The sequence below is a fragment of the Gossypium arboreum genome, chromosome 10, assembly GCF_025698485.1.
Source record: "Gossypium arboreum isolate Shixiya-1 chromosome 10, ASM2569848v2, whole genome shotgun sequence".
Taxonomy (NCBI): domain Eukaryota; kingdom Viridiplantae; phylum Streptophyta; class Magnoliopsida; order Malvales; family Malvaceae; genus Gossypium; species Gossypium arboreum.
In genome coordinates, this window is record NC_069079.1 from 26,819,603 (window position 1) to 26,832,255 (window position 12,653).

Genomic DNA, 12,653 nt, shown 5'->3' on the forward strand with positions numbered 1-12,653 from the left:
CCAATAGGATTGGAAATAATTCGACTCACGTCCAATCTCACCGGCCATGACATGTCTACTTGAGTTTTTACTGTTAGTTTTGATTGATGTATACAATCTTAAATATAATATAAGAACTGTATTTGAAGTGTTGTTAGTTTATATTTTTATTATTGATCTCGGAACATATCATGTTAATAATAAAATAAATATTTTTTTCTGAAATTATTAAAAATAAATAAATAAATAGAATGAATATATACGAGAAATGAGGGTTGATTTTGAGGGTGAATATTTGGGGGGTGAGTGTGGTTAGAACTTAGAACCTGCTGCAGGCAAAGTTTGCCGTTTTCTAAAAGGGTGAAACCAAATACTACCTCATTTTTAACATTTGCCAAACACATCCTCAACAAGTGGATGGTGGAAATGGCCTATCTTTCGCATTCTGAGAGAACCAGTAAGGATAATCACAACTGCCCATCTTCAGAAGAGAATGAATGGCTTGAGTTAGGGTTAGGGTTTAGCATTGCACCAAAGAAACAAGATGACAGGCAACATCAACCCAACCCAAACATTGCCGTTCCTTTTCCAGTTTCAGCCGCTGCTTCTTCACATCTCCGAGCTAAGCAGAAGCCACCTGGTTGTAGTAGTAGTAATAGTACTACAGGGTTGGAGCTAGGTTTAAGTCTAGGAATAGATTCAGAGACTCATGAAGAAGATGATGATGATGATGATGAAGGTGGCAATTATGGGCAGATGGCCGTGTGGCGAAATCAAGATGGAGGCGATGATTATGGTGATGATGATGATGATTACGATGATATGGCATGGTGGTGGCCGTGCCACATGAATTCAGGTAGCTTCAATGACTGGCAAGTGCCGGTTCCCAATAACTCCCATCATTACATACCAAGAAACAGACCCCACTCTGGCTTGTGGTTTACCCTTCACTCATATACCAACCGGTGAGCTCTATATTTTTTTTCAATCTGACCATCATTAATACACATCGCACGCTCTCTCTTTCACATGCTCCATTTTTTCTTTTCTTTTTTTTGCTTATATTCCCTCATCAACGTTTCGTTTTCTTCATCTGAATCCATCATTAACCTCTTTTATCTATTTTCTCAGATTTTTCCTTTTCTTCCCTTTCTACACAGTACCGTACTACCATTTTCTATTTCCTACATACATTAATTTTCTTCATTTAGCAAAACCTGAAAAAAGGATTTTTTTTTTTATTGTTTTTTATTGTTTTAGGTAGTGGGTTAGTTTGTAGATGTAAAGAACACAACATTTGAGTAATGGCATGAAAGGAAATAAAAGGAACAAAAATCCTTGCTCCATAATGATGATCCCATAGAAAGAAATTCATGCACGTTTATTAATTTAAATCAGGGTTGATGTAATGTTTTTCGCATATTTGTTGTAAATAATACATCCGCAATTACCATTTAAATCTGCCTTTAATGTACTATTTAGTTGCTAATTGGTATTTACATTATGAAATAGCAGGAACGGGGAAGCACTGCCTCAAATACCAAAGGCATACATTAGAGTGAAGTAAGTGGGTGCACGTTAGCAGTGAATAGTTGATCGTATCACTGTCGTGTGTGTGTGTGTGTTTTTCTCTTTTTCCTATCTTTCAACTAGCTAATGATGGTGTTCAGCAAAATGAGTGAGAAAAAGCTGACGTTGCTTTTCTTTTTGGGTTTTGTTTTGTTGTTTTAAATAAAATGAAACATCAAAAAAAGGGACGAGAACGTGACGATTTTCATGGTTAAAAAGTACCTGGTTAGAAAGCTTGGTCTCTCCAACGAAGCTGAGGTAATTAATACGCTCCCTGTTATTTTATTTCATTTCTATTATTATTATTCCGACAACAAAGGAAATAGGCATGCAAATGCAATGTAGTGCATGAAAGTGATTGTTGTGTTGGTTGAAGTGACAAGGTGTTTCTAGCGTTACGTGGGTCATGTTTTTTAAGCAGATGATAATAATGTAAATATGGTAATAATAGCAAATCACATGGCAGCCGGCAGTGGCAGATTCACTCATTTTGCCCTTTGGGTTTGATTGAGTTAGGGTTTTGGGGGCATATAAATATAGCCCTTTCGATTGCCTCACTTCTCCATTTCTGACACCACCTCTTTTTATTGTGGCTGGGCGTTGGAGGATTGTAGCTACTCCTTTCTTAATTAAAACTCTAAAAGATTTGGATGGGTCTCTCCCCACTTTTTGAGGATTTTAATTTGACACAACACATCAAATAATCCAAACTTGATCTCACCACACAAGAAAATGATGAGATTTTTAGAGATTGTCCGAGGAGCGGGTTGAAATGATGATGTGATTTTAGGGATGAGAATTGACGGTTTCAAACCCCATTCTTGCATGCGTGATAGAAATATGCACACCTCCTTTACATTCATTACAAACATTTCCTATTTAGTTTTTATTTTTAAAAGAATAATATTTGGTATAATGTCTCTACAAGTAGTATTAAGTGATTGATAAATGTTTTATACCAAATATTCTCATTTGGTACACTGTTAATGGACTCTACAATTAAGTTTAGAAACTGACAAGTGTCCCATAGATATATAGTAAAATATTAAAAATAAATATTTAAGAAAAGAGATATACATGATAATTTTTTAAATTTTTATAGAATAAAGTACCAAATATTAACTCTTTTAAAATATCAATTAAGAGTATTTAATAATTTCTTAAATCCATTTGTGAAATTTTTTCGCTGTGAATATATCAAATAAGAACAATCCATATTAGAATTCTATTTACCAACATAATATCTTTGCATATAAATATTTTATTATATATACATTTATGAAGAATATATAAAATATTGATGTTTATCTATCTATATCTATACTGACAAATTAAGTTTGGTGCCAGTTTATAAAAATCAAAATTTCATTGTAATATAATTATCAAGTTAGGATAAATATGTCATTTATTTTTAATAAGGTATTCTTTTCCCTTTATTAATAATAGTAAATAAAAATATTTTTAAATTTTATTTTTTCAATATATAATTATTTATATGTTTTCATTTACAAACTGAATTGAATTATAGTATAATATATATATATATATATAATTTGAGAAAGAATTATACAAGTCTATGATTACACATTATCCCTATCTATTTTCAATAAAAAATGACAAATCAAAATTTCATATAATATTAAAATGCATAGAAAGTTCTAAAAGGTAAAATAATAATTGTAATGTATTCAAAATGAATGGACGCTAAATCTATGACATAGATAGATGATGAGATTTTCCACTGAAACTGACCCTTTAAATAAATTCCATATTCTTTTTGGGAAATTATATGTAAGCTTGTTTGTCCTCTACCTTTTCTATATTCCCTACAACCACCATGCCTCTCTATCTTATTCTATCAATTGCATTATGTATGTTTTTGTATTTTCTCTTTCTGCCCATCATTTGTACTTATATTAATATTCTAGATACAAGTATTATATTGTATATTATTTTATTTTTTAAGGAATCATATTAATTATATTATCATATAATATTAATTATTTAAACTATTTTATCTATACTTATTATACGACTTTTATGATTGTCTGTAACATAATATTATGCATATAATTTAAGAAAAATTAAAACTATATTATTACAATTTATCTTATTGTTTTTCATCATTATTAATAGTAAGATTAGTTAATCATAATCATGTGACTATTATTTTTCGACTTGAAAATAATGTTGAAAAGTCAAATTTTCTTTTTAATTTCTTCTATTCTTAGTTTCAAATTACAACTTAATGTGGATGCATGGCAGGTAGAGATATCATGTATGGGGCAGAGATTGGTGCATACACAAACATTGAAGCAAGTAAGAGACAGTGTGTGGTTGCCTAGATTCCTTGAATCTGAATCCACCTTCCACCATTACTCACTTCAAACCAATTCTGCAAATAATCATTTGATGTCTTTATACTATGGCAGGCGATGCGCTTTCAACTAATGCTCACATTTCTCTACCTCTTTTTATATATAATATGCCACGTTCTTCAAATGTATATATTGATTTAGTTAAATATCTGCATCTAATTTTTATTTAGTTTTCGTCGTGCATGGATTGATGAATCTATCTTCTTCTTCTTTTTATGATTATCTTGTTGAACTATAATGTGCATCATATATACTTAGTAGGTCGATCTAAAATTTATTTCATGACAGCAAAATTATTGTGAAGCAGCCATACTAAATCATCACTTTTGTAGGCGGATGTAATTGGCAATCAGAGTCTTATGTAGCAGATTGGGTAATTAAAATTTGTAGCCATTTTTTATATTGTATCTGCCAAGCTCTGCTATAATGGAATTTGCAGTTTGGTTGGATTCAGTCAAAAGTTCAAAAAAAAAAATGCAATTAATTGAATTGAATTTTTATTTAAAATATAAGTAGCTTTTAATTTTTATTTTTTCTTTCACTATCGTTGTAAAAATTTCATTTTTAGGTCAAATTTTTAATTTTGATCTCAATTATTCAAATATTTTAATTAATTAATTTTTATAAAAATATATTTACTTAATATTTAATTAAATGATTTTATAATATATATTTTTAAAATTATTTATAATAAATTTTAAAGAATAAGAGATTAAAGTTTGATTACTTTTTAAAAATATAACAAGTTTAGTAGGACAGGAAAAGTATAATACAAAAATATTTTTAGATAAATTATAGAAAATAATTTACTTTTTTAAATAAAAATTGAGTTTATCTCAACTTACATTGCATTTTCAAGAATAGAACATGATTCGAATATTAAAATTAATATTATTAAAAAATAATTACGAAATTCAAATATAAATCATAAAATAAATATAAACAGTAAAAAACTAATTCACGGGTGTGCATGTAATTAAATGTTGAATATATTAATTGTAATTTTGATCATTATATTCAAATATATTTAATTTAATATGGTAAATGTCATCATTCAATTTGTTTTTGACATATCAGAATGTGAAAATTGGCAGATGTTTAACTTAGGTAAAACTGAATATCACCATATATGTTCCAATATGTTACTTTAAATAATATATATTAGAATAAATTAAATTATTTTGTATTTCCGGTCTCTCTCTCAAGCTCTCTTCTTCTTCTTCTTCTTCAAATCACCCATGTTCTTTTTTTTTTCTTTCACGTGCTTTTCTCATTGTTTCGCTTCCTTTTCTAACACCCCCAAAAAAAAAAAACAATATATATTTTTCTACATGTACACTAGCCCTCGTCTTTTTTTCATTTTTCCTGTTGCAAATAAAGGGGAGAGAAAAAGGTGAAGATCTGTGAGAGAGAATATTATATTAAATAATTATTTAATTTTTATTTAATATTAATTTTAATTTTTATATTACTAAAAATGTGATGTGTTAACTCTTGATTGGCTCAAGAGGTTTTTTTAACATAGATAGATAATAATGGCCCATAATAGTTACGGAATTGTAGTTTAGACCAAAAAAAATTTAGGTGCTTAACTAAAAAAGTAGTATGGTTTGAGGGCTGTTTATTAAATTAAGCCTAATTTGATTAATACAACTGTTCAAGCTCACTTAGTATAGTAAGATGGTCAAATTATGCTATTAAACCCTCTACTTTGCGTAAGTTGTGGATTTAGAATTTAAATTTTAATTTGTTTAATTTTTTTCCTTGTCCTTTTAATTTTTGAAATTTTAGTTCTAACCAAACAATTAAATCTATTTGGTTAAATTCTACTATTAGTTTTGTATTATGCGTAAAATTATACATTTAGTTAATGTTCTCTAAAAGAACCATTCTTAGTCATTATATTTTTCGAATTTCAGATATTCAATTTTAATGCAAAATGGCGATTATTAAATCTATTAACTGATTTTTAAATAATATGGGAAATAGCAAGCCAACATAACATTACACATGCAATAATATGTTTGTCGTATCAAATTTGAAAATATCATAATTTAATGAATTTAACAGTTACTATTTGGCCAAGACTAAAATTTTAAAATTCTAAAGGTACAGGGATTGACTTTGACCAAATTAAAGTATATGGACTAAATCCACAACTTACGCATAGCCCAACAACTAATACCATAATTTAACCTAATACAATTATTAACATTCAACTATCCCTTCTCTATATTCACCTAGACCTGTTCATGGGTCAGGCCACCCATCTAGGCTTGAAGGTCCGTCTGAAAAATGAGAGGGTTTGGATAAAAATACATTGCCTAAAAATTAACTTAAGTAAAATTTAAGGCTCGTTTTCTATATGGGTCATACTTGGGCAAGATTTTTGGGCCTCAGCCCAAATATATTATGTTATAAAAATATTATATTAATTATATATATTTACATTTATATTAGATCACTAACCCAATAACAATTAAACTCATTATCCAAAACCTAAAAAAGGCTTACCCAACTAAATAATCCAACCCAAAATATAAAATTTTAAAATCATATTTAATAAAAAATATTTATTATATTTATTTTGTTAATATAATTAAACATTTATTATATTTTTGTAGTGTTTTTTATATAAATATTTTTAATGTATTAGAAAAGTTTTATTTTATCGCTTTTAGTGCATTATATTTAAAAAAATTATTTTTATATCTTAAAATATCAAATATGGTCAGGCTCAGGTTTAACTTTTGGGTTGGGCTTGGGAAAAAAAAGTCAATTTTTCGAGTCAGGTCTGGGCTTGAAAAATTGGTCTAAATACCTCGCATGAGACCAACCCAAATCCAACCCAGCTTGGCCTGGCCGCACCTCTATATTCTGCTAGTGAACCATAAAACAATCCAAAAGGTAATTTGACCAAATTATTTTAATATTATATAACTTTTAAAACTATGGTTGGCCAAATTTTTAAAATTAAAAAGAAATATAAGATTAATTTGTTCGTTTTCAAAATTGACAAAGACCTAAAAGATATTTACATCAAAACAAGAAATGTAAAAATGCCTAAACCTCAAAAGTAAGGTGGTTTTGGTTAAATGGATTTGTCTAACTCGAACTAATTATGTTGATATGAAAACTCAAATAACTTAACTTACTCAAATTTATTAGCTTGAATCAAATTGAGTTTTGCTCACACCTAATGTAAAACATTTCTTGGTATGGGACGAAATTTACCTTACAAAGAGGGATATAAATAGAGGCTAAGGGGACCTGTTGATGTGGACAACCTAATTTCTTGACACATGACATACTTTTTTTTGTTAATATGTGGCAATTGTTTATACAACCAATCTTTAATCCCTTATCGAATAGAGAACACTCTCATAATTCACACTTATATTATAAATAAGTGTAAATTTCTTCACTTTTTTTATAAATTATTTAGATTTTGTTTTTGTTGAAGAAATTTATGAGAAAGAGGTTATAGTTTAAAATTATTTATATATATTAATTTATTAATACAAAAGAGTTCTATTGGTTTCAAAATAGCCTAGAACTACCATTTATTTTATTTTATTTTAGATAAATTGGTAAAATAAAAGATACATATTTTATATATAATTTAAAAATAAAAATTTTAATGTTAATCTAACATTGGCTAGAGAACACTCCCATATCTCACATTTACCTTATAAATAAGTGATTTTTTTCACTATCTTCATTAAAAGTTAATTTTAATCATGCATTGACTATAAAATACTCTCATGGTTCACTTTTTCACTATTTCATTAAAAATTAATTTTAGTCCCTTAAAATTAATTTTAATTGTTCGAAGAATACTCACATGCTTACATTTACCTTATAAATAAATATCAATATTTTCTCTATTTTCATTAAAATTTAATTTCAATCCCACGTTAACTAAAGAACACTCTCATATCTCACATTTACCTTATAAATAAGTACATTGACTAGATAATACTCTCATAGCTCACTTTTTCACTATTTTCATTAAAAAATAATTTTGCTCCCTTAAAAAGTTAATTTTAATCCTACATTGGCTAGAGAACACTCCCACGCTCGCACTTGCTTTTTAAATAAGCGTTAGCTTTTTTTTACTATTTTCATTAAAAAGTTAATTTTAATCTTACATTGGCTAGAAAACCCTCTCATGCTCGCATTTGCTCAATAAATAAGTATTACTTTCTTCACTATTTTCATTAAAAGTTTATTTTAATCCAATATTGACTAGAGAACACTCTTATATCTCACATTGAGCTTATAAATAAGTGATAAATTTCTTCACTAATTTCATTAAAAATTTTATGTAACACCCCAAACTCGGCCCAAAAGTTATGACCGAATCTGGAGAAATTACATCAACTCATTTGAGAAATTAATTATTTTACAGCGGAAAAATCTTTGAGAAATTAATTATTTTACAGCGGAAAAATCTTTTCGGAATTTTTAATTTTGAAAACCAAAATTCATTTTGTCGACTTGTGTAATTTTGTGGTTTCACATTTGAAATCAGAAGTTACTGATGAGTTAACAAGACCCAACATGAGCTCAAACCAATTTACAGATTACAGACCCAAAAGTTCCAAAACAAATAATAACGAAAACCACCCCATCTACATTGAAGGGGAAAACAATCCGAACTCCCACTCGTCGTCCGGTCCTAAGTCAAAGGGTTACATGAGCAATCAAAGATAAAACAAAGGGGTGAGCTATAATGCTCAGTGTATAGCTAAAGTCAACAGAAATTATACAAAACACAATAACAAATTAGAGTGACGCAGAGAACTTTGTAACAATCATAAAACCAGAACAGAGTAAATCAGAGTATGACAGAGATTTTCATAACAAACGTACAAAAAGTCAAAGAATGTTTGATTATGCCACTGTGGTATTTTCTAGAAAGTCAGAATACAGATTTTTCAGAAATCAACCTACCCAACTCTGTTACACACCAAAATATAATTCCTTTAAACTCATCTAACCAAATCACACTAATAGATAATTTTGGACAGGCCATCAGAATTGTAGTTAAAACTACCAGATCAGATATATGTGGTCAAGTCACTGTGTTGCAGACAAGCTGCCAGACAGAATTGTGGATAAACCACCAGATAATATAGATCATTAAACTACTAGATACTTCCTCCTTTCACATCATCCCCAAAACCTATGCAATGTGTCATGGCATGCATATACAGAATCAGAATGATAAGCATGTAGAACATGTTGTCGTACAATAACAGAACAGAAGGCATGAGAATCCATGCTTTACAGAATAGATTTATCAAATCTCAATAAATCGCATCAAGTTTTCCATAAAGTCACATGGATGGTTATGAATTAGAACCAATACACAAAATCACATATTCGATTATCACATGTTCTCGTCCAACACAGTAACATAGAAAACGAATCATCAAAATTAATAGAGCACAAACCATACATGAATAAATCACATACCTTAACCACGTCCCAATAAAAAACACATTATATGCTAACAGATCATACTTACATATCTTATATCATATCAGACATATGTACAAATAACGGATTGTACATTAACAGATCATCAAATATCAAGTTGTATAGTTTGTTTCAGATCATACAGACCCTACGGAGGGCCTGCATTCGATTCAAACGATGTTTACCGCCCTAGGAAAAAAATTGATTTTTGGCCTATACGCTGGTGTGGCTTCACATGGCCTGGGTGTCTGGCCCTTGTAAACCTAATTCAAAAACAGTGAATTACACAGTCTGGACACACGTCCGTGTCCCTAGCCCGTGTGACCTTAAATCTAAAACAGTGAGTTACATGACCGTGCGGCTCATACGACCTACCACACGGCCTAGTACACGGTCATGTAGTATTGACAACCATAGTTCTCGGCGTTCAAGAATAGTAGAAAATCAGATTTTCGTTACACACTTGATTCACTTTTGATGAAGAAGCAACATAAACGATTTTGAAACCTAAAACGACAATCAATTGCCCAAGCAAATGATTAATTTGCAATCAAATCGCTAAAACTGGCTTTCAAAATCGAAGCTACGTAAAAGAAATTAGACGCAAATACCCCAAATCAGAACAAAACTCTTACCGATAATTGAACATTAATTATGTGAATCTTTCGTCATTGGAGGAAAGTTAAACATCACTTGATCCTATCCTGATTCAAACAACCCATTAAAACAACACCTAAAAAAGAATCATCCCTTACAAATTAACTCAAAAACTGATAGAAAAACCATTATACTAGGGAAATTGAACTCCTACCGATGCTAAGAACAGAATCGAAAGGGAAAATCAAGCCCCTCACATATTCAATTTAACGTAAAACATCAAAATGAAAGGTAATTTGAACAGAAGAAGGCCAATCCCCAAAGAAGAAACGAAAAGGAACGGTAGGAGGAAAATTAAAATGATCCTAAACAGAGGGAGTTTTGGGAAGTTAATGAGCTTTAAAAGAATAAAAATGAACTCACAAGAATCATAAAAATAAATGTTTTCCTATTGCTTCCACAGATATTCGAACACAAGACCAAAGAGTATACAGAAGCTTAACCATTGAACTAGCAAGCTCATTCTTGTCATCAATAGATCGAAAATAACTTATAACCCAAATGTCTAAAGATAGGGGTTTAATCAAATGAAAAAAATTTAGGAGACAAGATTTCAACCCAAAACCTCACACACATAAGCACTACACTTAACCACTGAACTAGAACAAATTGCTTGCAAAGTTTTAAAAATGTTACCTTAGAATCAAGAGATAACAACTCTTGGTTTCACTAACTCACTTTCTTATAACCCAGTTTTTGGGATGTTACAACTCTCCCCCCTTAAATAGAATTTCGTCCTCAAAATTCCCACAGTTTCATGAATCTCTAAACCAAAAAATCTGCAATATTCTCATTCCTACAATACAAAATCAAACCATATTTCTAACGACCTTCCATTCATCACACAAACTATCACACAACTCATCACAAAATATCAAAAATAATTTTTCTAACTCGGATTCTTAAATACACAACTGAACACTTATCACAAACACATAAATGTACACAATTCTTATCAAAGTAGAGTACAATTGAATCAGATTGTAAAATACCATCATCATTTTCAGACATATCCCAGCTTCCTCAACTCTAGTCATATATCTCCGTCTCTAATTCTATTTTTGAGTCGAAGCTCGTACCTGACTAAAAGAGTATCGTGAGTAATTCTTAACTTGATGCTCCACGGATCCACATCTGATACCACAGTATTCGCAAATTAGAACTCGATCTATGTTCACAACTTTATCAACTTGTTGAGGCTTAACTATTCTGACTTGTTTCCTAGGGCGCAGATTCAAATCAATAGTACCCATACTTCTCTTATCTATATAAGGTCACTCAATCATAAACTCTTGACCTACAGATCCAAATTGGGTCCCATTGACCTCTTTGCAAATCCTCAAACACATCTTGGGACACATCAATGTCCCCAGCTCCCTAACTACCGCCATTAAATTTGAGCGTTTTAACATACTCATAAATTTTCATATTAAGCTTATTTCCTCCAGAAAAGGACTTGACTCGAGTCTCTCGGTTATTTCCACCACATCCTCACATATCATGATCATAAGTACTCATTATACTAATCTACAATTTCAGAAATTTTATAAGTTAGCTTAGGTTTATTGAAATCCCAAGCCTAAAGTTCTAACAAAGATTTTCACAAAATTTCCACAGTCTTCAGCTAAGATAGAGTAATCCTAGTGCTACAGTTTTTGCTAGGATGTCCAATATAGCTAAAGTAAGATACTTATAGGATCGACGTCAGAGTCTCAAATTCTCTTTTGACAAACTCGAAAATAATCAAAATCTGAACAAACACTTTTCATAAATCCTAAATATCAAATTCAATCAGAAGTTCAGTTTACTTAAAACATTTTTCAGAGAGATTTGAACCCAAAAATAACAGTTCGAGTTTTGCAACTTGACTTTGATACCACTAAATGTAACACCCTAAACTTAGCCCAGAAGTTATGATAGAATATGGAGAAATTACATCAAACAATTTGAGAAATGAATTATTTTACAGAGGCAAAATCTTTTCAGATTTTTTAATTTTGAAAACCAAAATCCATTTTTTCGACTTGTGTGATTTTGTGGTTTCACATTTGAAATTAAAAGTTACCAATAAGTTAACAAAATCCAACATAGGTTCAAACCAATTTACAAATTACAGACCCAAAAGTTCTAAAACAAATGATAACGAAAACCACCCTATCTACATTAAGGGTAAAAATAATCCGAACTCCCACACGCCGTCTGTTCCTAAGTCAAAGGGTTACTTGAACAATCAAAGATAAAATAAAGGGGTGAGCTATAACACTCAGTGTAAACTCAACACAAATTATACAAAACACAATATACAAATCAAAGTGACGTGGAGAACTTCGTAACAATCATATAACTAGAACAGAGTAAATCAAAGTATGATAGAGATTTTCATAACAACCATACAAACAGTTAGAGAATGTTTGATTTTTCCAATGCAGTATTTTCTAGAAAGTCAAAATGTAGATTTTTCAAAAATCATCTTACCTAACTTCGCTACACACCAAAATAGAGTTCCCTTGAACTCATCCAACCAAATCACAGCAATAGATAATTATGGATAAGGCCACCAGAATTGTAGTTAAAACTGTTAGATCA

General features: G+C 30.1%; 1 protein-coding gene across 2 annotated transcripts; it reads left to right on the top strand.

Moving 5' to 3' along the window:
* The first annotated feature begins 248 nt into the window (after nucleotides 1–248).
* On the top strand, nucleotides 249–4,142 carry LOC108478946 (uncharacterized). 2 transcript variants are annotated; one of them, XM_053020666.1, is made up of 5 exons: nucleotides 249–944; nucleotides 1,495–1,542; nucleotides 1,734–1,806; nucleotides 3,814–3,867; nucleotides 3,981–4,142. In XM_053020666.1, exons 1-5 carry the CDS (start codon nucleotides 397–399, stop codon nucleotides 4,065–4,067), a joined length of 810 nt encoding a protein of 269 aa, XP_052876626.1. In that variant the 5' UTR covers nucleotides 249–396; the 3' UTR covers nucleotides 4,068–4,142. The 2 variants fall into 2 exon arrangements, with proteins under 2 accessions (XP_052876626.1, XP_017636889.1); XM_017781400.2 differs by having other exon boundaries at nucleotides 3,814–4,142.
* The last annotated feature ends 8,511 nt before the right edge of the window (nucleotides 4,143–12,653 follow it).

Coding starts and splice junctions, on each gene's coding strand:
- LOC108478946 (XM_017781400.2), top strand. CDS start 397: ATGGTGGAAATGGCCTATCTTTCGCATTCTGAGAGAACCAGTAAGGAT. Junction 945..1,494: donor CTTCACTCATATACCAACCG/GTGAGCTCTATA, acceptor ATGAAATAGCAG/GAACGGGGAAGCACTGCCTC. Junction 1,807..3,813: donor GTCTCTCCAACGAAGCTGAG/GTAATTAATACG, acceptor GATGCATGGCAG/GTAGAGATATCATGTATGGG.